Source organism: Sinocyclocheilus grahami, unplaced genomic scaffold, assembly GCF_001515645.1.
Source record: "Sinocyclocheilus grahami isolate Dianchi unplaced genomic scaffold, SAMN03320097.WGS_v1.1 scaffold334.1, whole genome shotgun sequence".
Classification (NCBI taxonomy): Eukaryota; Metazoa; Chordata; class Actinopteri; order Cypriniformes; family Cyprinidae; genus Sinocyclocheilus; species Sinocyclocheilus grahami.
This window is the reverse complement of record NW_015505513.1, coordinates 1,132,016-1,158,906: the sequence shown is the minus strand read 5'-3', so window position 1 is coordinate 1,158,906 and position 26,891 is coordinate 1,132,016. Positions and strand designations below refer to the sequence as shown.

The following is a 26,891-nucleotide window of genomic DNA, read 5'->3' as shown; positions in this document are numbered from 1 at the left end:
TGGTAATTTGCAAATTGAACTTGAATCGAAATTACTAAAGATTCTGAGGACACTAATATATTACCAATGTACCAACATATAATATACACGCTCGTTTAGATCATCAGAAGGCAAATTCATAGATACTAAACATGGTAGGGTTACATATAGGCAAGATGACAGGAATGGGTTCCATCATAAGCATGCATAAAATAGTCTAAAAATATCAAAGACAACATACACAATGACCTGAAGGATATGTGTGTTCATTCAAAGAAAGGTTTTCCTATGAATTAATTAGTAGAAAAGTCAATTTCTACTGTGCATTTTGCCTCTTGCTATGGAACATGCAGTGATGTTCGCATTCCTCTAGGCAATAAACCCAGTGATATCAGCGTTGGTTGCCATGGAACCAGAGGCCTGTTCTGCCCTCCTGAGGTGTTACGCATTTCAGGGGAAGGGTCCATAGGTCCTCATATGGCTTGTTAACTGAGGGGTGTTACAGAGTATTTGTTAAATATAGCTAACACAATATATATTGTGTGTTTGATTGGTCCAGACACTACACATACAAAACGTGTAGTGCTGGGGGTACTTCATGGAGAGGTTTGAAAACCACTGCCCTAGGGGAACCTTTAGTTCTCTGGGAACCACCCTGGTGGCTAGTTCCTAAAACCAAATTTGTATAACTACCCAGTGCGACAGGGGCTAACGACACCCTCAGGGTCCACAATCCATAGTCCGCCCGCACCCGCACTCGCCCACCAAGAGTTGTCCCGTGCCGCACCCTGTTGCGTTGGGTCCTGCGGTACTCCAGCGGGCGGCGGGAGTGCAGGTCTCTAGTGCACAACCTTTCCTGTCTGATGAAAGTATTTCTAATTAAACGTAGCAACATACTGACTGACTCCAGCGGGCGGCGGGAGTGCAGGTCTCTAGTGCACAACCTTTCCTGTCTGATGAAAGTATTTCTAATTAAAGTAGCAACATACTGACTGGCAGAATTGTTCTTAAAGCAAGTTCATGACCCTATTACATGCCATCCTCCAATCTTAATTTGAAATAAATTTTGTCATCTGTTAGAGAGTCAACTTTTTCATGAAGATGAAGAATCTTCTGCTTTTGCACCCGCACTCGCCCACCAAGAGTTGTCCCGTGCCGCACCCTGTTGCGTTGGGTCCTGCGGTACTCCAGCGGGCGGCGGGAGTGCAGGTCTCTAGTGCACAACCTTTCCTGTCTGATGAAAGTATTTCTAATTAAAGTAGCAACATACTGACTGGCAGAACTGTTCTTAAAGCAAGTTCATGACCCTATTACATGCCATCCTCCAATCTTAATTTGAAATAAATTTTGTCATCTGTTAGAGAGTCAACTTTTTCATGAAGATGAAGAATCTTCTGCTTTTGTATCTCTATTGTCTGTTTTGCTTTGTCAAGAGCAATCTGTAGAGTGGGTACACCATATAAAAAATAAATAAAAAATATATAACTTGGCTGAAAGCAAAATAAAAAAAAATGTGTCTCACTTGAATTAGGCCTAATTCAATTATTTATTTATAAAGTAACATGAATTCATGACTTGTTAATGTATCATTATGTCATGACTTGTCTTGGAGGGGCATATCTTTAAAAGGTTATCAATTACACATGTTCTATACATATTCAGCTCATCTAAATCTGATATTTGGTGCTTTTCAGTGGTTTGTAAAGAAGTGGAAGAGCAGAGGCCCTGTGGCTGCATTTGGATGGAGAAGGAACTGAACAGTAGGAGGAAAGTTGACATTTTGAAGGGGCAATAGTGACCCAAAAGAAGAGCAAGAACACAAGACAAACGTCTGATTGCAGTGCATTATTATGATACAAATATAGTAAACCAATCCATAACATAACCAAAGTGATAACCATCATCTCTATGTTAACACTGATTTTAATTTGGAAAATTGCACCTGCTTAATGAATATGTTATTGTAAGATGGCAGCAGTGGAATCACTCAAAACAGAATGAGATGAAGTTGTTTTTTAATTATGAATGCATCATTGTGTGTTGGATGAGTTAGGTTAAACGTAAATATTGCAAGAAATCCACTGTCGTTCACTGATGTTTGTGACAACTGCAGGTGGCAAATTTATAAACAATTTTACATTGTGCCATTTTCATACATCTTGCTTATAGAGCATGTTTGATTTAGCTTACCCCAAAGTGTTAATTAATACATTAACTAACATGCAGGAACTAACATGTAATTAAGGTAGTGTTATTCATGAAGTAGTTCATATGACTCATGTCGTAGTTAAGTTAGTTCTTCATTAGTTCTTGATTAATACATATCTTAACTCATCATTAGTTCATAGTCAAGTAATTATTAATTCAGGTATTAGTACATGATAATTCATGTACTGTTATTGTAAAGTGTTACCCAATAGTTTTATATGAGGAACAGAATAATATTTAAGATGTTATTAACTAATAACCTTGACAGCTCAAAAGAAAAAAAAACTCACAGGGGATTCCTAATTCTAGAAGCCCACACTAGGTCACTGGATCACAACTGTAACCATATTATCTATCTAATCACTGATATCCTATAATAAAACGTTACACAGATGGCCTGCCATTTTAAATCCAATTGCTTTTTCCACTCTGAGATTACAGTCCAACTATTCTAAGGATGCTGTTTTGCGAAATTCCCAAACGACTAGGTATAGAGATTGCATTTTGTTTGGCAAGAGATCCCTGTCATGTGTCATTATTAAAATGACCTCCAGGGATAGGATGACTGATTGAGTTTGTAAGGCTGAAACGAAGCCCTTTGCATTTTGTGAGTAACCCAATTTCAGTTGCATCTTCTGGGCCACTAAAAAAGTTGCCTTGCTCGGCATGTGTCATCCCTCAGATTCCCAATAAATCATTGCTGTCTTTTCATCCCCTTGGTGAAAGGGGCAAAAATAATCTCTCCGATAGGGCAAAAAAATAATCTCTCTCCGCCCTTTTGTCCTACATAGCAAAAACTGTCAACTGCGTTCTCACACACTGTAGATGCATCAGTCCAACTAATTGCAATGTCTATTAATGTAAAGCGTATACAGTATTGTACATAAGTCATATTGGTGTTTTTTTTATACTTTTATGGTTATTTTTGTCATTTTGAAAATCTTGAAAACTCCATTAATCATTGTAATTCCAAGAAAAATAAAAAAGGTTGACCAGTACATTAATCAATAATTTTTTTTCCATGAAAGCACACGAATAATGACATTTATAGATTTCTAAAGATTACTACTCAATTATTGAATTCCTTAACTGTAACGGAGTGCTTGAGTTGGCACTTTATAACTTAAATGTATGGTGCAGTGCTAGACTCATTCACTTATACATGCTAGTTGTGTTGTGTAGTTTTTGAATGTGTGATAAGCTTCCGCTTTTACATGTCAACTTTTCGTCCTCATCATTCATCACTCTGCCTCCTCTCTGTCCACTTAGCTAGCGGCAGATTGCAGATTACATCAGTAAACATGGAAATGCCTTTCCAAGGGGACACAGAGCCTGACTTCATACCGTTAGTAGAGAGAGAAAGAGAGGAGGGAGGGGAGGTTCCAATAGCCGAACTCTTCAGTGTGAATTATTTTCCATTTCTCCCTGACAGCTTGTCTTGATAAGATTTCAAGAATCACGACAGGATCCATCTTACACTGAAGTTACTTTCCTGTTCAGTTATTCAGCTGAGAAATACTGAGTCTGCCTATTACACATGAAGTCCAACAGTTAATAAACCAGATTATGAAGCGGTGGTTTAATATTTGGACCAGGATACTTAAATCTAAGTTACGAATGATGCATATAGTGCAACTCTGAATAACACTGATTGCAAAACATCTTATGAGGCTAATATTCTATACTGGTTAGATAGAGATGCATATTAAAAATCTCAAGAAAATACAAAAGCCGGCAATAAGTCAAATCAATTGTTATGTTATCATTTAATTACTTAACTAATTATCCAGTTCTAAACAAGCTAATGAAATCTTACAGTTGATGTGGAGATTTTTCACCAGAAGGTCCCTGAAAGCTGTTGCCAATTGGACATGTTGTACCGAGCCGCTCAGAAATAATGAAGTATGTTATTAACTTGTAATTGGGAGCCTCTTGTTTTTGGATGCAGCATAAGCAAGTGTATGTCTGTTTGTAAGAGATAAAGACAGAGAGAAAGAGAAACAAAACAAGAGAGGGAAAATGATGAAGCCATAAGAATTACAGATTGAAACATGTATCATCGCTATTCTGTCAGAGCATAATAGTACAAAGGCAAAAGAGGGCAACATGGCAACAAAATCTAAATAAAATCGATGTGACTGTGTGATTAAAAACATCTGAATTAGTGATTATTAATCAGTTTCACATAAATAAAGATTTATTTGTTTATTTATTTATTTAACTTTTTATAAATGAAGTGTTTTCAAGCAGCTGAGAGAGCATGAGGAGGGTAATATATTATGTGCAAAATATCAATATCACTAAACCTAATGCACTCCATCACTCTCAATTATGTAAATCTCAAATCAAGTTTCCCCAAAACTTGTGAGTTTTGAAAAAAACTTGAAAGTTTCTTCAAAAGCTATCTGCCTGTGTTGAAAATTTAGTGAAATAAGCATACAAGGAAAATATATCAATCCAGGACAGTCTCATAAGGGAAATGTCACTCTTTTATCCTTCACCTCATTGCTCTTGTGACATTCTCACCTCAGTTTGGAGGATTCAATCAAAGCCTTGACAATCTTCAGCTATTATCATGTTTGCATGACGAAAAACACAGAAATTTAGCTGCATGTTTTATTATATTTCTATGATATATTGTAGTTAATTTATGTAGATATTTTTGAGTAAGAACTAATTACATTCGATATCACTGATGTCAGACCTAAAATAACATGTCAAAGCCTGTCAAAAACTAAACTAAACTAACTAAACAAACAAGCAAACAAATAATTATGATATAAAACCTTGAAATGATAAGATACTAAGTTATAAGTCAAAATTATAAAAATTAAATATAATTATGACAGAAAAAAATTAATTAGTATGAGATAAAATTAAGACATAATAACATAGCCCATGACTTTGACGCCACAATTTTTTTTTACATCATGAAAAACATAAAATATGAAGTAATCAATAAAAGATCACAGCATTTTAAAATCTAACTGAAGAGTTAAAGTTTTTGTGACTACAAATGAGAAATAAAATTAAACTATTCATCCTAACAGTAACTCGAGAGGCCTTAATCACGCCTTAGCTAAGAGTTTCACTGTTTTTCTACTGATGCCAGCATTGCAGTTCCCTGCCTTCTTTCCACTCTCTTTAGATGAATGATGCAGTCTGAACTTTTCCAACACGCTCATGTTCGCTAATGATCAGCGTTGTGTTGTGGCTCTTGTCTATTAAGACGGAGACTGCCATGTTCAGAAGACAAACTGTTTCATTGTTCATTGTTCTTTCTAGCACTACACTGGATGAATTAGTTATCCATTTACGTAAAGATCGAGCACCAGCAAGAACGAAAAATGAACTTTTTTAACTCTGTAAAAGTTGTCGACGTACAGTAGTATTGATAGGAGGAAAACAGGAGAAGGAACACAGAGGGGGAACAAGAAAAAAGATGTTTCTCTGGGCTACATTCATTACCTAGGCAGGGCGGCACAGATGACTGTTCCTCTCCATTTAACTGTTCAGCATATATATTGGCTCAGAAGATTTCATATTCATCTATTAAGGTCTTGCCACTGAGGGAGCAAAGGCAATCAGCTGAACTGGATGCAGAGGTATTTACCTGAATCTTAATTTGTGTTTAGAGAAGGAGAAGTGCAGAAAGATGGAGAGAAGAATGGGGAAAGAGTGTGAGTTTGTAGGAGTGAAAACTAATAGGTGTGTATAATGTTTTAATTCTTCAAAAGAAAAGAAAAAAATCAAAACTCTTAATAGTTGGTAACTTTCTTAATTGCCATACATTTGTTCTCTGAACACCCTTGACCATTCTTACATTCCCTTTCCATACCCTAGTCCTCTTCCCTTCACACTCCTCCACTTTGGATGGCTACCTTGTCACAGCTTGGATCGATATGCCACGGTAATGACTGCTTAGAAGGGCCCACGCGTGAATGACAGACAGGGGGCAGGGAGACTGATGGAATGCTGGAGCAGGCTTAATTAACTTCCAGTTGAGTCAAGAATATTCAGGCCCACTCCCTTTTCCCTTCTCCTGCTGATTTTGCCTCTTATAAACAATCAGTGTGGTTTGAGAGTTTAGCTTCTTATAGGAGCCAGTGACTAAAGAACATGACTTTGTTTTTTGTACTGTAGGATTTATTTGTTTTATTTTTTAATTTTTTTGGTATGCAGGCCTTGAAAGTATAGACAAAAGTTGTAATTCTTAAGAGAGAAAGTAGCAGGAGGGAAGGCAAATAATTGATTTGGCTTTGCTTGACATTATCATGAACTTTTCAAAGAAGAGAGGCCATCAGTTTATCTTGTAACAACCATAAACAAGATGTTCAAATAGATCATCTACAATTAACAAGACGTGCACAGGCCACTGACATTGAAAAAATTGCTAACCTTAAGGTTGGTAAATAAGTTAAGTTGGACTTCAAAGCATGGAGTGGGTCCTATTTTAATGGGCTTATCAAATATAATTAGGCAAGTCAAATGTATTTTTCACTTAAAATGCACTACAATTTTTACCAATGCTAAAAAGTGCTATTACTGAGAAAAGAAACAGCTTCATATTGATATCACATACTGGGTGCATATCAGTTTTTCCATTTAAATTAAACGAAAAGCCAACAAATCTGAAGACACAGGTTTTAGAAAATACTGTGATATTTTATTAAAAATGCGGCAGAAAAATTTTATACAGGTGTCCAGCAAGAAATATCATCTATCACTTAAGGCAAAAACTGCAAACAATATAAGACAAACTATTATTTAGAACCCTACATTTGACCCTTGTTGTACTGACAGGTAACAAACCAAGGGCTAACATGAATCATGAACTGATTTAATATACAAATGTAACTTTATAAACTCATTTGATCATTTTTTTTTATTCTTTCTTGCGCTTTCAACATCTTTGTTATAGGATGCAGAATTGAAAAATATCAGGGTTATTTTTTTTTCTTTCTTTGTATTTATAGTAATCATAATTATTTGTATTTACACTCATTCACTTACGTTTAAACCCAAAATAGCACAAGCCTGGCACAATACTTTACATATTGCTAGCATGTTACAAATAGAAATATCTAACATATACTTCTTTACAAACATATCCAACTAATATAGATACCCAAATCCACTGCCTGTGTTATTTATTTATAGATATTTTTTTTAATTATACAATGCTGGTCACATCTGAAGCTCAGGCAGTGATGATACAGATAAAAAAAAAAAGTAGCAAAAAATAAAGAGATTTATGCAGGTAAAACAAATTGGACGTGCGTAGAAGTTGCCCTGATTTACATCCATTCCCACCCTCCTCCATCAAGCCAACAAATTATAAAAAAGTTACTACTCTCTGAAAAGCTTGAATAGGCAACTTCACCCAGCACTGTAATGTAATTAGAAGCAATATTTCATTTTTAACATCTGTATGGGGTCACAGTATGGGGTTATCAAATGTAAAGCAGCAATCAAACATGCAATATCTGTCAAACATTAGGACAAAGGAACACTCAGATGACTGAAATGAATATTTAGAGGCTTTGGAATAAGAAAACGGTCTTCTTCTCCTTTATTTATTTTTCACGTGTAAAGGCTGTTTAGCACAGACATAATTCCAAAAAGAAAAAGAAAAGATAATGATTGATATATTTACACACACCTTAACGAAAGCGTAAGCTCATAATAGTCATATTTTGAACTAAACAACAGTAAAAGCTTTTTGTAATTCTTTTAATATTTGTATTTGACTCACAATTATTTACATTTTGTCACCTTTACAAATGTTTGTTATAATTACATTTCAGGCTGGGATTTTTCAGTTCAGTCCACAGGTTCGGTATGTGATGACACTCTCAGAAAATAATATTAATGTGTTTGTCTGAAATATAGTTGTCGTATAATAACATTGCTCTCATTGTTGCTCTTGGTATATGACATATGGTATGGCACATACAAAGCTTCGTCAGATCCTTCAACCTCTCTGTCGTTTATGTAGTATATGTTGTCTACGCAAGCAAAATAGTCCTTCAGAAAGAGTTCTTGTCTTTTGGTGTAAAGTCCCCTGCCCTAAACAAGCTTGGCTCCAAATAAAGTATTACTTTAGTAACATTCATTTTTTCGCAAGTAGGTCATATTTGACTTTGATATATTCTGCAAGAAGGCTTCATAGGAAAATATCATCTCATCGACCAAGGTAAGTCTCAGAGTGGAACAAAGTCAGCACAGTTTGCCATGACAAACAAAGGTCCTTAACCCCCAATGCCTTAGCAGACCATATCCTATAGTTCTGATCTTTCAGTGCACAGCACAAAGCTATACCCTGGTGGTAGAGTGCCCATGGGGCAGGTTGGTACTGTTCTGACTACCTCCGAACGTGTTAAAATTGTGCAGGGGCTGCATTCCGGCCAGAGAGTTAGGATTCATTGTTATGGTACTCGGCGTCATGAGCGGGATGTCATCAGGCGAACGTCGTAGAGTAAGTGTGTAATCGGCTGGGCAGGTAAGACGAAGTGTATCATGAGCTGGCAGAGAATCGCACTCATGATGGTGCTCGTGTTCCATCTGCTGCTGTTTCATCCGGAGAGACATCAGCTCCTCGCTCTGCAAATGTGCTATGTCATTAGCGTTAGCCGCTGCGTTAGCTGGCGCAGAGTTCCGCTGCGGGCTGGGCCCACGTCGGTTGGATTCATGTCGACGCTTATCCTTCTTGTAGTAGAGTGCTGCAAAGGCCAGAATGTTGAGGAACAGGAGAGAAGCACCCACCGCGATGGTCACGCTGAGCTCGGTGGAGTAGTCTCGCTTTGTCTCGATAACCACCGCCGAGTCGTCGCCCAGATCGTTGCCTTTACGCTGGTCTGTAGTTTGTTTGGTGTTGGCGGGAGGAACACCAGGATGCCGTGTGGTGGACGGCCATGTTTTACCAAGTCTCTTAGTGTATGGGAATGGCGTAGTATCCTGAGGAGGTATCTTAGTTGTGGTCGAGACGTATTGAAAGAGTTCATTGATGTTATGAAGATGAGGTACCAGCTCTAACCAGAAGGCAACCTTAGTCGCACGATAGTGATCTCTCACCCTTGGCTTCAGTCCAATGTGTAAGTAGAGCTGGTCTTTGGGGTTGTATTTAGACCAAGCCACTTCCTCGAACCGGTTAGGCTTCGTGTGGATGAATTTGGTGTCTTGTGGAACTGGCTGATTCGGATCCCTAAAACCAGAATTTAAAAAAGAAAACATCAGAATTTGCTTCAGTAACAGTTCAGAAGCAAATAGCTTTATAAATGCAATGCAGTGTGTGATTTAAAATCACAGTATTAAAGAGCAAGTCTACACAGATGCTCATAAACCCACATACATCAATAGCTTGTGTTTACGAACACACATATGCTATAATAATAGCTTAACCATAGGTTGTTGAACCTAAGGGTATTATAACATAGAGATGCCTACTACATGTGATTGTTTACAAAGAGTCATGACCTCAGAGTGTTCTGGGATATGATGCCTCTTCATCAGTCTTTTTGCTCAGTTTCATAGCACACAAAATAAATGCTCAGCACAATTTCATAACTGACACGCTTGAGCTAAAAAATACAGAACTGCTCTGTATTTGAACAGTCATTACTGGTATAGCTTTCATAGCCACAAAAAAAGAACATACCTAGTGATAAAGGTTTTAACCGGAAAGTCAATTTACCACTCCTACACATTATTCAGTCTGGGAGCAGCAGAGAAACTAGCCGGGCATAAAAGGTTTCTAAATATGGAGATGAGGTGGTAACAACCGGGCCGGAATTCCTCTCTGAGTGCATTAGCATTGTCAAGGTTTGTTTCTGAAGCAATAGCCTCACTTCTCTGCAGATTTTGCTCAAATTTGTTTGTTTATAAAGTGGCCTCAGTAGTCATCTTTTGTCATCAGGATTTTTACATAGCATTGCAGAGCACAACTATTTTGACAATAATATGGCATGACAGGAAGGAAAAACAAGTAGGCTTTGCAGTGGTTTAAAGATGTTGAGAAACACGGTTTGGAATGCATGAACTTAAACCTTGAAGGCTTGTGAGGACAATTTTACTTTTTTATTGTTATTTGCTTCAATATGTATTTGGGGACAATAGAAATAAATGACCAAATACAAAATTTACAAGAAATGTATGTAACACTTTATTTTAAGGACCGATTCTCACCATCAACTTATTAGCATGCATATCAGTGTTTATTAGAACGTATGAAACACATATTAATGCCTTATTCTGCATGACCATATTTTAGATCACTTAATCCTACCATTAATAAAAAAATACCTTACCAACTATTAATAATCTTAACACTTTAGTATAGAGACCAATTCTCACTATTAATTTGTGCTTATTATCATGCCTTTTCTTAACATATTAGCTGTTTATTAGTGCTTATAAATAGGGGTGCACATACGTTTTTCAGCCTAGTTCTCATATGAGAACCTGAAAATTTGGTTTGGTCCTCACACGGCACATAGTGTGACCATTAAATATAACTATAAAAAATAAATTAATAATAGTGATAATATTATTGCACTTTATTTAGTTTTTTAATAAATAATAAACTAAATAAAGTGTGATAATACTATTTTATTTTAAAATAAAAAGTGAGTATTATAAACAAATACAGTTATTTTATAGTAAACTTACAAATAAAATCATATGATTATTATTATTATTATTTTTTTTTTTTTTATTATTTTTGAATTATTTGAATTTTTAATTTTCAAACTTAAAATTAGCAAGCTTTTATTTTGGCGGGTTACCGGCAAGTAAGTATACGCTTCCGAGTTTAGAGCTGCCAACTGTAGAGCGTCAGTGAATGAAATGTCAGTTTTGCATTGTGCTTTGAAAACATTAGCGGGTAGCCTAGATTTATGCTTTCAGTTTGAATAGAAATCTAATACCATATAGTTTGTCGGTCTAAAATGGTAATTGTGAATTAACAGCTGTCAACCATGTCGGTACGCAAACGCGCACTCTGAACTAATTTACACAGCACATTTCTTATTTTGGTCGCCATGTGGACCTGCGTCGGACCACTTATGTGCACCCCTGCTTATAAAGCACATATTCTGCCTAGTGATAAAGGTTTTAACCGGAAAGTCAATTTACCACTCCTACACATTATTCAGTCTGGGAGCAGCAGAGAAACTAGCCGGGCATAAAAGGTTTCTAAATATGGAGATGAGGTGGTAACAACCGGGCCGGAATTCCTCTCTGAGTGCATTAGCATTGTCAAGGTTTGTTTCTGAAGCAATAGCCTCACTTCTCTGCAGATTTTGCTCAAATTTGTTTGTTTATAAAGTGGCCTCAGTAGTCATCTTTTGTCATCAGGATTTTTACATAGCATTGCAGAGCACAACTATTTTGACAATAATATGGCATGACAGGAAGGAAAAACAAGTAGGCTTTGCAGTGGTTTAAAGATGTTGAGAAACACGGTTTGGAATGCATGAACTTAAACCTTGAAGGCTTGTGAGGACAATTTTACTTTTTTATTGTTATTTGCTTCAATATGTATTTGGGGACAATAGAAATAAATGACCAAATACAAAATTTACAAGAAATGTATGTAACACTTTATTTTAAGGACCGATTCTCACCATCAACTTATTAGCATGCATATCAGTGTTTATTAGAACGTATGAAACACATATTAATGCCTTATTCTGCATGACCATATTTTAGATCACTTAATCCTACCATTAATAAAAAAATACCTTACCAACTATTAATAATCTTAACACTTTAGTATAGAGACCAATTCTCACTATTAATTTGTGCTTATTATCATGCCTTTTCTTAACATATTAGCTGTTTATTAGTGCTTATAAATAGGGGTGCACATACGTTTTTCAGCCTAGTTCTCATATGAGAACCTGAAAATTTGGTTTGGTCCTCACACGGCACATAGTGTGACCATTAAATATAACTATAAAAAATAAATTAATAATAGTGATAATATTATTGCACTTTATTTAGTTTTTTAATAAATAATAAACTAAATAAAGTGTGATAATACTATTTTATTTTAAAATAAAAAGTGAGTATTATAAACAAATACAGTTATTTTATAGTAAACTTACAAATAAAATCATATGATTATTATTATTATTATTTTTTTTTTTTTTATTATTTTTGAATTATTTGAATTTTTAATTTTCAAACTTAAAATTAGCAAGCTTTTATTTTGGCGGGTTACCGGCAAGTAAGTATACGCTTCCGAGTTTAGAGCTGCCAACTGTAGAGCGTCAGTGAATGAAATGTCAGTTTTGCATTGTGCTTTGAAAACATTAGCGGGTAGCCTAGATTTATGCTTTCAGTTTGAATAGAAATCTAATACCATATAGTTTGTCGGTCTAAAATGGTAATTGTGAATTAACAGCTGTCAACCATGTCGGTACGCAAACGCGCACTCTGAACTAATTTACACAGCACATTTCTTATTTTGGTCGCCATGTGGACCTGCGTCGGACCACTTATGTGCACCCCTGCTTATAAAGCACATATTCTGCATGACCATATTCTGCATCCCTAATTCTACCCAATACCTAAACTTAACAACTACCTTACTAACTACTAATAAGCAGCAAATTAGGAGTTTATGGAGGCAAAAGTCATAGTTAATGGTTTGTTAATAGCAAGAATTGGACCTTACAATAAAGTGTGACCTCAATAAGCAGCAATAAGCAGGAGTTTATTGAGGCAGAAGGCATAGTTAATAGTTAGTTAAATAGTGAGAATTGGTCCCTAAATTAAAGTGTGACCACAATGTGAGGCATAAGCATGTGTTATAATGGTATTTTGAAAGTGAAGGAACCCTAAAATCATCCAAAAAAAGACAAGCAGCCACTAAGCATATTTGAAAGCATTTTTGTAGCCATTTATGTCCCCATGGATGTAGATGTACCCACCCTGGACATGGTGCCCCTGAACACATGGCCAGTGTCCATATGGTTAATCCGACCCTGACAGACCGGGCAGTGAGGTTGAACGCATGTCTGACAGAGCAGATCTAGAGAACAGTGCCACTCTGGGTGAATATGGTGACTCTACCGGGGTCCATCACTAAAGCATAATGTTTAGATGTAAATTAACCAAAACTGGATTGAAATTCAATGTGTTGCAAAGACACGGGATCTTTATTTTATATGTAAATGTGAGTCAAATGGCTTAGCAAAAAAAATTTAGATTAAGACTTGATTTTGGTCATCAGGAGTTGATGGAATGATGTGCACAGATTTTATAATAAACACTGAAATAGTCTATTAAAATAAAAAATAAATAAATAACACTTAAGTATTGCAATTTGCCTAAATCATTAAAATCAATGCAGAGTGGCTCTAACTTGCTAGTTCCTTTAGTTTGAATGGATACCAAGAGTGCTGATATTTAGTTCAAGGACAGTAGTAAGTTTCACTGTTTGTATCAGTTGTCTGTTTTCCAGACCAGTTTATGTGCTGTGCAAAATGGAAGCGGAGAAGAAATGTGGTGTGCCTGTTTTTTAATCACACCTAATTGCTCAGAACGGGGTTTCTACCACCAGTGAGCATGGAGCAAACAGAGAGCTGAAAATGGGAAATCTTTTAGTATTTACTTTGATAAATCATGTTATTTTACAATGCAACATACAGGGCAGAGATGTCAGTCAGCATTGGCCGTTTCACATAACAGAAATGCCTGTTGTCCTGTATAAACTGATTTTATTTGTTATAAAACTGAATTTAATTGGTTTGGTTATGTAGTGCCCTGTTATACTGCATTACTGTGTAATATTTATGGTTTCTATAGCCGTGGCATCATTATGATGGTATGAAGAGATGGGTTAATTCATGTAGGACGCCACTGAAGGCCTAAGTGTAAAATGCACGGCCCGCCACTGAATTCTACATATATACAAATTATCTATATATGTTGCATTTACAATTGTATTCATCCAAGATAAAAAGATGCATACAATGGTTTTGTACAGGATTACACAATTTGAATTTAAATAAATCTGGAAATATGAACTGATGTATAAGGTAAAAATAACATAGTATTCCTGTAAAAATGAACTAGAATAAGTCAACCCATAATGCTAAGTTATATTAAACTCAAAATGGGTTTCAAAACATCTCAAATTGAATTACTTTCATTCCAAGACTTTAACAATTTAACAGTTTGGAACATAACTGTATGTATTTATGTAACTGTACTATTATGTATGTATAATTTCTTTCATGCAGTCTATTTACAATGTTTGAACAGGTCACAGTTATACAACAGTTGGACATGCGGTCCACCAACAGTTCTGAACAGTTTAGTGCATTACTGTGAAGCTTCACTGTTTGTATTACTCCATTTGTCTGTATTTGTAACATTCCAGACAAGCTGCCAGTCTGTGCGTTGCTCAGTAACACCAAACATTTTGCAAACTGCATAGGCGTGTGCCTAAAGCCCAATCACAGCCACACTGATATTCAGTCAAACAGCGCTCATATTATTTAATTAGTGCCTGAAGTTTACAGTCATCACAGGTTTATATTCAGATTGTTCACACAGTAGGAAATGGTACTTTCTTTTGAATTACAAAAGCCTTTTCCATGGTTAAATCCACCGTATCCTTAGACAGCATCAGGGAATGTTATGCTTCATTTCAGTCAGTGAGTATACTTCTGTAATGGCTGAAATCCATATTGATTTTCACTTTCATTAACGGATTTGACTCTCCCAGCCAGAATTTGGCAAACGGTGTGGTTCCATGATGCAGAAATGCATTTACTTAAAGATCCACTTAATAGTGTGTGCAGAATATAACTGGGAATAATCATTTCTTCACATTTTCTTGTGCTTCCTGGAACTAATATCTGTGTAGAGCCATTATAGTCATTTGTAATGTAATGCACAATACTGACAATATTTCAGGGCTTGTAAAGCTAACTGGGGTGTTACGCAGTAACAATAAACAACTAAATTGCGCAAGCATTCAAGCAGGAAGTGTCATATTCAGAGTCGTTTACATCACCTCATTCAAATACACAAGGTGATATTACTAAAGCGGGGTACTAATCTTATTATTCCTCTAAAACACACAGTGGAAGTATTCTGCCTCCAGAGAGTGATAGACCTTCACTCTAAAACATGCAGTTTTGTTTTTTCTTCTTCTTTCAGGTTCAGCCTGTTGGATCTTTGTTTTTTATGTTAAATATTTTTTCCCAGTATTATCCAATCACTGGGTAAGTGGCTAGTTTAATTTTCAGGGATCCCAATACATCCCTGCCCCCAAACACCCCTCAGCAACAGCGTTACTACAACCCAGCCATTGACTTACAACAAAGTCCCTTTAAGGCAAGTCATGTCACTCGGCGGCCATCTTTGAAACACCTCTCGGTAGGGATGTAATGATTCATTCAACTAACGATTCGATTCGATTCACAATTTTGATTTCGCGATTCGATTCGATTCACGATTATTATAATTTTTTTTTAACAAAATTAGATTTAAGACAAATTATAAATTAAATGTCTCCTTTTATTATTGCTTGGACAAAATGCTGCACATTTCTTTGTGAAATTGAAATATAATACTATAATAATATACTAATATAGCACTTGCATATTACTGCTCTTTTGTTGGTTTTGATTGCTTCTTTGATTGTCCTCATTTGTAAATCGCTTTGGATAAAAGTGTCTGCTAAATAACAAAATTTAAATATAATGTAAATGTAAATAACAAAACTAAATTGAAATTTTAAAACAAGCCCCAAATCAAATAGATAACGCAAATAAAATAAATATCTTCATATAAACAAAATAAGGCTTTGTCTCTGCTCTTTCCTTTTAAAATTAGAGGCAACCACTGCATTTTAATCTTGATCCAAACAAAGATGCTGCATACACGCAACATGAGCAGTTTTTAAACTAAATTAGATTGTATAATTTCGAAATTTGAAGCAAAAACAGAATGGTTTGACTTCAGTTTTGTGAAACCATACATAAAAATATCTGCATGAAACAGCGGACGAGCTGAATGAGACGCAGATTCACTCTCTGCCAGCAGGTAGCGCTTAAAGCGTTTCCTTGGTTTGCGCTGTAAACAAAGCAGCGCTGAATTTATGAACTTTAATATGCATTATACAGATGCAAGATGAAAAGAAAAAATACCATCTAAACTTTTCTAAAGACAGCAAGTTCCCCTCAGACATACATTCATATAAACTCCTAGACCTAAATGAATCGTGATTTGTTTAGCATCTCAATCGATTTGAATCGTCACATATTTGAATCGATTTTCAACCGGCTCGTGGTTAATCGTTACATCCCTACCTCTCGGGCATGCAAGTGCAGCTCCTATCACTTTGAATGGGGAAACATCAAATTCTCCAAAACTTTTCACTAAGCTTACGATTAAATTTTATATTACATTTTTTCCCTTTCAAAACTATATGAGTGACACATCTTGGGTATTCTGTAGTCTTTGCTTTCACAAGCACAGGGATTTTGCATCCTCTTTAGGAGAGAGCTGTTCTTATGCTGCTGAATTGGTTTATTTCTTTGGTGAAATAAAAGTTTTGTATTCGTTTTATATAATCTATACAGTCCTCACTGTGCTGTAAATCCTTCTTTTATGCAACACAACATACAGGGATGAGATGTCAGTTCTGTCATGTTCTATGTGTGTTTTGTAATCTGTTTTAGTTTCATGGTCTGCTTATTGTATTTCCAGTATAATGTGACCTAGTTTTCCTGTGTTGCCTGATTATGTCATTCTGTTCACCTGTGTCTTGTTAATTATCTCATTAGTTCCCTTTGTTTGGTTCATGTTTTATAAGTCCTCAGTTCTCCCTTAGTCTTGGTTCATTCTCTGTTATGTTTAGGTGTGTTGTCACTGTCTCCTGGTTCCTGAGTTGTTCATTAAAGTGTTCCATGTTTGAATCTCACTCTGATTCTCCAGTCATATTCCTTGTACACACCGCATGCTGACAAGTTCTTACTTTTTAATGTTTTTTTTTTTTATGCTTGGCAAACAAATTTAAATGCATGTAATATTAAATGAAACAAATGCTGATTAGAACTGTATTGATCCAAAATAAAGGTCATATTATGTAAACAGTGGTTATGTAGTGATTTATTTAGATTTTTTTTCAGAATTTTAGTGGATTTTAAAGGGATCGTTTATCCCAAAATGAAATTTACTCCATGATTTATTCACTCCTAAGCCATCCTATGTGTATATGACTTTCTGCTTTCAGACAAATACAATCTGAGTTTGTATTGCCCGTAAATGGCTGCTGAGATTTTGAAGGCTAAAAAAAGTGTATCCATCCATCATAAAAATTGCTCCACATGGCTCCGGAGGGTGAATAAAGGCCTTCTGAAGTGAATTGATGTGTTTGTGTAAGAAAAATATCCATATTTAAAACGTTCTAAACCGTATTCTCTAGCTTTTACTAACTATCATATGCGCATTAATGAAAGTGTGGCATTCCAGCAGATGAGGTACACTCTTAAAAATAAAGGTGCTTCAAAAGGTTCTTCAAGCGATGCCATAGAAGAACCATTTTTGGTTCCACAAAGAACCATTCAGTCAAAGTTTTTTTAAAGAACCATCTCTTTCTTACCTTTTGGTAATCTGAAGAACCTTCTTTTACCACAAAGAACCTTTTGTGAAACGGAAAGGTTCTTCAGATGTTAATGGTTCTTTATGGAACCATTTAGACAAAAAGGTTCTTCTATGGCAGGGGTGACGAACGTCGGTCCTGGAGAGCCGCAGCCCTGCAGAGTTTTGCGTCAACCCTAATCAAACACACCTGAACAAGCTAATCAAGGTCTGAAGGGTTACTAGAAAGCTACAGGCAGGTGAGTTTTAATTAGGGTTGGAGCTGTACTCTGCAGGGCTGCGGCTCTCCAGGACCGGAGTTCGCCACCGCTGTTCTATGGCATCGTGAAGCACCTTTATTTTTAAGAGTGTAGAGCAGGGGTGCTTAATCCTGGTCCTGGAGATCTACCTTCCTTCCGAGTTCAGTTCCAACCCTGATCAAACACACATGTCTGTAATTATCAAGTGCTCCTTCAGATCGTAATTAGTTGGTTCAAGTGTGTTTGATCAGGGTTGGAGCTGAACTCTGCAGGAAGGTAGATCTCCAGGAACAGGGTTAAGCACCCCTGATGTAGGGCATAGGTGAAAGCATTGATGAATGCAGAAGCATAGAGAAGAGAGCAAAACAAAATACTGGTCACGAATTAGAAGTATGAAACAAGGATTTGTAAAGAAAAATGTCTAAGGATTTCGATGTAAACCAAGAGGAGACTGTTTTTTCTTTGCCGTAAACCAAATTTGGTTCTAGCGAGACTAGTATAATCTCACTGAAGTTTATGCTACGTTTACGTCCTACGCCATCTGCTGGAACACCACTCCTTTGTGAGCGCACATACAACAGTTAAGGAAAGCTAGATATTACGGTTTAGAAAGTTTTAAATATGGATTTTTTTTTACACAGACACATCGATTCACTTCAGGAGGCCTTTATTATTGTTAATTTGCCTAGTTGTCACATCTTGCACACTTGAATGTCCCTTTAATGGAACATATACACTGCTTTCAAACTGGAATCATGGCAGAATATCCTGTGATGTCCACTTTGCAGAGCACTTACGGTCGAATGGAACAGACCTCTGAAGCGATAAGAGAAACATACAAAATGCAGAGCGAGGGGTCACAAGGACCAGGATTAAGAACTACTGCTGTAGAACATCTCTCTCTCTCTCTCTCTCTCTCTCTCTCTCTCTCTCTCTCTCTCTCTCTGGATTGTCGGTAGTGGGAGGAGTTTGGAGCTTTGGAGCACACTTTTGAGAGTTTGTTTCACTTTATTATAATTTTTTACTTTTTTCTAAGATTTAGTTAAAATATTTAATTTAGTTTATGCGCTGACTGAGGTCGGCGAACTTGAAAAGATGGTGTTAAGCGGAGATTTCTCACACTTGACTCTCAGACATGGATTGATGTGTTGGTTGCAGTTAGTGAACAGGTTGGTGGGCTAAATATTAAGTCAGCTTCTAGAATGAACAAAGATGTTGTTTTTCTTGCCGATGTTCAAATGGTTGATTATCTGATTGAATGTGGAATTACAATTAATGACACGTTTTTACCAGTACTGTCGTTATCGAGTCCATAAAAGAAAATAGTACTACCGAATGTTCCTCCTTTCATCAAGAACAAAGTAATTCAGGGAGTGCTTGAAAGATATGGCAAATGAACAGCGCCTATTAACCCGTAAATGCATATCTCGGGTCTTTAGCGACCCGGGACATCACTCTCTATCCTCTCCCTTCTTCATTTTTTTTAAGTTAGACATCAACTTTCTTAGTATTTCTTAGTCTATTAATTATAAACAATATGACAAGAAAGAAATAGTAAAATATAAAAGAGTGCCAGTTTTCTGATAATTTTTTTGTAAAAAGAGTATAGGGTTGCTACAGACCCGAGGTATGTAAATGTCTAAGTATTTTTTTCCTGCGCAACTATATTTACATATCTGATGACTCAATATGTGCAATGCATCTTTTTTTTCCTCAAGGTGGCACTGTTTGATACACAATGATGACGTGACATTTCACTCATAATTACCACAGGCATAAAACAAACGAATATCATCAGCAAAACTGAAGTGGTTTGAATGGCATTACTGCAGAGCAATTACTATACGCAATGAAATATAAATGTCACTGTCATTTGATGCTGGATGTGGTGAATAAGCTGCAAAATATTGAATATGAAGTCATTGAAAACGAAAGTTACGAATGTAACTGCGGTTCTATGAGTTCTGGATGACCGCCAGAGACAGTGCTTCACACTGAATGTTATCTTCATCGCAGATGCACAGGTCGAGTCTAATACAAACAAAGTCCCTCGTGACAAGGATGACTCAGGGTCCTCTCCTATTTTACCCTGTGACTTCCTGCAGACTGTCCCTACGAAATCTTCTCGCCCTGACTCCGAGTGACAGAAAGCTCTGGCGGTCATCCAGAACTTATAGAACCGCAGTTACATTCGTAACTCTCGTTCTATTTCTGACCACCAGAGGCAGTTTTTCACACTTGATGACTTATAACCACAAGGTCACGAGGAGGTCCTGTTTACCTCTAAGAAGTTGAGGGTCCTAACAGGTCAGCTGTTTCAAAAGTATCCGATGCAGCCACATTAATCCTGTAATATCAGATTTAGTTTGTACTACGGGTTCCTATCTACTGGAAAGGTTTCCTCAGTCCTCAAGCTAGCTGCCATTACACCAGTTCTTAAAAAGAATGGTTCTAATGTGGAGGATTTGTCAAACTACAGGCCTATTGCTCATCTTCCATTTTTGGCTAAGGTTCTTGAACGAGTTGTTGCCAGCCAGTTACAACAATACCTGTCCATAAACAATATCCTAGAACCCTTTCAATCTGGATTTAGATCAGGTCATAGCACTGAGACTGCTCTAGTCCGGGTTATAAATGATCTTCTTATTTCTGCTGACATGGGGGCTTGTAGTATTTTACTCCTGTTAGATATTACTGCTGCTTTTGACACAATATCTCATGCTGTCCTTCTTGAAAGATTGCATACATGGTTAGGCATCTCTGGTATTGCACTCGAATGGTTTAAATCTTATCTTACAAATCGTTTTCAATTTATCTGTTTGGGTAAATGTCAGTCTGAACCAACATTAGTGCAGCAGGGAGTTCCGCAGGGATCTGTACTTGGGCCTATCCTGTTTAGTATTTATATGTTGCCTCTGGGCCAGATCATTCGCAAGTTTGGGTTAGGGTTTCATTTTTATGCCGATGATACTCAGATCTATCTCAGCACACACCCTAATCCTAATCTTGCAGTTACAACACTTACTGCTTGCTTGGGCGAGATAAAAGCCTGGTTGCACATGAATTTTCTCATGCTCAATTAGTCAAAAACAGAACTTTTATGTATCTTGCATATAAATTAAAAACTATGGGTCGTAGAGCTTTCTCTGTCTCAGCTCCACGACTGTGGAATGCTCTACCAGCCGGAATTAGAGATTCTCCAACATTGAACTGCTTTAAGAAATTTTTAAAGACTTATCTTTTTAAAGTTGCTTACTGTATCTGAATATGTTTATACAGTTTTATTGTGTGTTTATCGCTGTTATTTTATTATGCTTGTGGTTGTGCTATGGATTAAGAAACCCATGCTTGTTGTTGTCACCTATGCTTGCAGTTGTAGCGCTTTGGGTGTCTGCTCACCAAAGCAGAGAAAAAGCTGGTCTGATTGCCGAAAATCTTCTGTGGCCCTGAGGTAGCCACGGAGAGCCCTTACCGGGCACAAGAGTCTGCATCCACTTTCTTCTTGTGAATCCAACCCTGGATGATTAAATACTGCCAGCTCAATACCCTGATTTCTAAACAGGACAGAGAGCCTCTTACATGACTTCTCGAATGGAAGTAATGTAAGAGACTTTAAGACAAGGCTCAGGTCACATGAGGGTACCCAAATGATCTGAGGGGGGCACAGTCTAAAGAATTTTTAAACCAAGGCATGAGATCCCAATGGCTGCCCATCTATTCGTACATGATGTGCTGAAATTGCATCCACATAAACTCTTAAGGTGGATTTTGCAAAAAACGTAAAACCAAGGGGTCAGGACATACCTCTGGGGACACTCTTCGCTCCCTACACCAATCAGAGAAGAACTTCCACCTATAAGCATAAGCACTCCTGGTGGAAGGTGCTCTAGAATTCATTATAGTGTTCTGTACATCCTGATCATAGACTCTCAAAAGTGGTTCTGGCCCTTCAGAGGCCAAACACGGAGCTGTACTGGATCCTTCTGCTAGCGAAATCCAGAGGGGGCACTGGGTCGACGTTGCTGAGGTAAAGAGATCTACTTCTGCTCTGCCAAACTGGTGCCATATCATCTCCACCACCTCTGGGTTGAGACTCCACTCCCCCGACGAAGGTCTGTGGCGTGACAAGAAATATGCCACCGCATTTGTCACTCCTGGGATGTGCATGGCTCTGATACTCGCAAACCGAGGGAAGGCCCAGGTCAACAGCTCCTGTGATACTTGAAGAGACTGGCTGGATTTTGTGCCCCTTTGATGGTTGATGTGATAAATCACTTTTGTATTGTCTGACCTGATCAGAACATGCCTGCCTTCCAGATTCAGTGCAAAGTGCTGCATTGCCAGTAGCACTGATCATAGTTCCAGGGTGTTTATATTTCCCCCTCTTTGCTGGGAATCCTATTGCCCTCTGACCGCTTTGTGTTGCCAGACAGCTCCCCAGCCGGTAAAAGAAGCACCTCCCACCGAGAGGGAATCCTGCCCAGAGCAACTCCTTTGGTCAGATGTGACCCCCTCCTCCATGGTTTCAGCGTGAGAAGGCATTGCTGTGTAACTTTGATCAACTTGTTCCTGTGCCAAGTGGGATTCAGATGAAGACTGTTCACCCATCTCTGGATGGGACGAAGCGAAAGGAGACCCAACGGTATTACCGTAGCTGCTGCTGCCAGCATACCCATGAGTCTGAGGAAATACCTGAACGATAGCCTGGTCTGCGTTTGAAACCGCTGGAGGAGCAGCAGAATGCTTTTCAACCGCTGTTCTGATGGCAAAGCTATCATTGGAGTCCAGGATAACACCTATGAACTTCACAGACTGAGTCAGAATTAACTGGCTCTTGCCGAAATTCACAGCAAGGCCCAGCCGGGCAATATGGGAGAGCAGCTGTGTGATTTCCACCCTTGCCTGCTCCCGAGAGTGAGAGCAAATCTGCCAGTTGTCCAGGTACGGAAGTAACTGAAGCCCTTTGGCCTGTATTGGAGCCAACGCTGCTGCCATACACCTGGTGAAGACTCATGGGAATAGAAAAAGAAACTTCTCATCTTCAGAAACTTGTTGAGGGAGCGAAGGTCGAGTATAGGCCTTACCCCGCCGTCTTTTTTTGGAATTATGAAGTATATTGAGTAGAACCCACCGAGCCGTTCTGACCATTTTATCGGTTCGATGGCATACTTCTCTATGAGTTGTTTCATTTCTTGCTTTAAGGAATTTGCATTGTTGTGGTCTGAAACTGTGGTCATCTTGACCCCCTTGAAAGAGGCTGCCGTTGGAACTGCAGCTTGTATCCTTGAGTTAAAGTTGCTATAACCCATGGGTCTGAAGTTGTTGTTTCCCAGTAACTGAGCTGCCAATGAGAAAAACGTCCGACGGGTGGCCGCAGACTTTCAGGTCCTGCGTCCCTAGCCCTTAGCATTCCTGGGGGAATGCTGGGCCGGCGCTCTGCCCTTTGGGGCCTGAAATGATTGCTGTCCCCGTCCCCGGGGTCGCTGAACAGATCACTCTACTCTAAGAGACCGCTCCAAATGCTGAAGCTGGCTCCTTCAGCTGGGCCTGTTGAAATATGAGAATGAGCCAATTCATGACCCCTAAGGGGCTGTCTGTACTGTAAGCGAGATGGTGTAACTCTCCTCAGATTTGCAAACTGCTGTCTGGTCTGATTCGCCTGGACACTGCGCTCTAGTGTCTGTTGTGCAGCTGGGCCAAAGAGCTCTCTGGGGACTACCGGAAGATCCCTCAGCATTTTCCTACATGCCTCATACAGGGGTGATTGTGCAAGCCAGACTTGTTGGCGTGCCTGTGTGAGTGTTGACATAAGCCTACCCAATTCTCTTGTCATGAATGCTATTGACTGCAAAGTAGCATCACTTAAGTCCTGGTTTGTAGAATCGCTCCCAGAAGACTAAAGAGACTGGAACAATGCCAACATAAGATGGGAGAGAGAATTGCCAATGCGACCCATACGCATTGCAGTGTTATATACTTGTATAAGAAGATAATCCGTAATCTGACATTGAGGCCGAGGGCAACGGACATTAGACCTCAAAACCTCTTCTGGAGAGAGAACAAATGAGGCAATAATTGGATCAACCTTAGGCATCTGACCCAGGCCAAAAGTGTGTAAGTGAAACAGGTCAATTTAGCTCAAAGGGAAACATTTAAGATTTTAAAGGGAATTTGGACAGACTCACTGTTTTACGGCTGATCACTGAGACGGCCAGCGATTCATTGAACGAGCCGCACAACATCAACTCTGCAATGGATATTAATATGCAAAATATAGTGAAAACACTATTAATTAGCACAGTAACAAGATCGGCAGTTTAAGACATTCAATTGTAAGCACATAACACAAGATACTTCTCTTTTCAATATAAATAAGGCTTTATTGGATAAATCTAAGACATATAACTAATCTAACACATGAACACACGCATTCACACAAGTTGCAGAAAAAGAGAAAGTGAGGAAATAATTAGTTTAAGAGAATGAAAATGTGAAATCCCAAGTTTACAGCAATATGTGAAAATGCATAGACATGAACAACCATCAATCACTTAACCCTTTGAAGCGCACGATCACACCGGTGTGATTAGAACTTTCAGTGCGTCATGTCATCAACTGCTGAATTTAAATCCGCTTTCGCGCTCTGGCTGGCGCGAGCCAGATCGGACGCGCTGAGCGCTTGTCATAGTATCACAAATAGTCATTGTTTTTATTATTTTAGATTTCAGACATTTAAATACACATAAGTACTAGCAAAACCATTCATTTACAGTTTGTAAAATGCACGCTGATGTTTATGGAAACAGCAATAATGATCCTTACAAATATAATCTGACGACATGTTTTTATTGATATCATATACAGATTGTGTAGGTAACTATAAAGTTTACTCTGCTCTTCTCCCAGTTTACAGGAGACCTACTTTAATGTGTTTCAGGAGGAGAGGATGAATTTGCGTGTTGTAAATCCCACAGCTCGGATTCAGCGTGAACTAACATCCCATCACCCGGTATAGATCAACTAACACGGTCGATATAAAAGTGTTTAAACTACCAAACAGATTTAATTGCACATATTTCAGAATCGGAATATCAGATATTTCATAATATAGTGAGCATGTTTGTGAATATTTTGAATAAAACAGGAAAAACTAAATAAAAGCGATCCATGTGTCACACAGATCTATTGTGGCTGTGTTGTGTCACATAACAAGCATGACACGTCGCCATGGAAACAATAAGGCGATAGATTTTAAAATAACGGTCACCTAAAAACAACGCTGGGGGCTCAGCTAGAATATTTTAAACTCACGTGTGAAAGGGTTAATTAACCCTCACATTGAGTTCCTCAATGAGGTTAAAATTATATTAAGTGCACCAGTTCAGCTAGAATCTGGAGGTACTTGCGTTGGTTTCCCTTCTTTGTCTCTTTGCAGAAAGGGGTTTCCCGTGGTTGCTGATTGGCTGGAAGTTCAGTCTTGGGAAGCCAGTGGTTGGGCGTTGGCTGACGAAGCGGAGTTGTGGTTGAAGTTGAAGTTTTAGACGGCACTCTTTCGGAGACGCGGCATTAGGCAAAACTTAACTTGGAACACGAAACTCTCAACGGAAAAGATTAATAAACTAAAGTAAAGAAATAGAAGTAAGGTTTGACGAGACTAGGTGGCGTTTCTCCTCATGGTTTTGGAGGAGCTGGCGTGTAAGCCAGAGCATGCTCAAAAAGCTAAAAAGCATGACTAAAAAGCATAGCTCAAAGCTATGACTAAAATGCAAGAGGTGAAAAAGAGAGAGAGAGAGAGATTTGATGGTGTCCTGAGTATTTCAACTGGGCTTTTAGACATATCCCAAATGGTGCCTTGACCAATTAGATATCGTCTTTGCTGGGGTGTTGTATATTTCTCCTCCCCATACATAAATCAACGTGTCATCTCATCAGGCACATGGTCCGAGTTTTTCCCGCTCTTGCAGAGTATAATTTTGGACATGATTTCTATAACAAGATTATGATACATTTGACAAAGAATTGATTGGAAGAAACATTTCAAGCAAGAATTTTCACACTCATACATACCTAACATGAATATGAACCCTTAAGCTATTCAGTAGTTATCAAAAAGACACACACTATGCGATTAAAACATGATAGTCTAATGTGTGAGTTACATACATGATATGGAGCTAAGCAATGGACTGATATTAGTTTATAAGCCTTTTTGAGTTCATTTTGGTGCATGGAAAGGCAGTTTCTGTGTCATTCTGTGGATGAGGACAAAAGGGTGGTTAAAATGAGGTTAAAAGGTCTGTAAGGAATCTCAGTCTGTTCTTTGTCGTCGAAGTGGGGGGAAAAGTCAATCCGAAGAGCTTGTGATCACTATCACTGGTTTCCATGTGATGGTCACGCTGTGCATCTCTGACCATTTAATCTTTATTACTTGCCCCCAAAATTGACAATCTCCTTATAATTGTCAATAAGTGTTCTTTTGTTTAAAATAGCTACTCAAAGCTGCTAGTTGCTTCAGGCTTGTGGCGCCAGGATCTGATTTACGAACATCCTGTGTCTTGGGCCTCTGTGGAATTCGGCTCCTCGTGTTTCAACCATGTTCTATTTAAATCTTAAATTGTCTGATTCAGTCTGATACCCTACACGTGTCTGCATCTTGCATCGCAGCCAAAGCTCTGCTTGCACTAGTGTGGTGCGTAAGTGATTTTGAGTTATCCCAACACTTTTGTAACTCATCAATAAAATATTTTGATGGTGGAATTGTAAGAGGAGATGGTTGAGCCGAACCTCTGAAAAAAGCACTAGTAGAGGCTACTGCTGCTGGTGCTGTATCAAGACCTAGGCGAG

At 38.0% G+C, this 26,891-nt stretch overlaps 1 protein-coding gene across 1 annotated transcript in view; it reads right to left on the bottom strand.

The window, feature by feature from the left end:
- Positions 1–7,164: 7,164 nt before the first annotated feature.
- The window catches only part of nlgn4xa (neuroligin 4 X-linked a), a 114,924-nt gene continuing 95,197 nt past the window's right edge, over positions 7,165–26,891 (bottom strand). Inside the window, exon 5 of the mRNA XM_016295340.1 lies at positions 7,165–9,391. Within this exon, the coding sequence (XP_016150826.1) occupies positions 8,503–9,391 (889 nt within the window). The 3' untranslated portion in view covers positions 7,165–8,502. The remainder of the gene's footprint in view (positions 9,392–26,891) is intronic.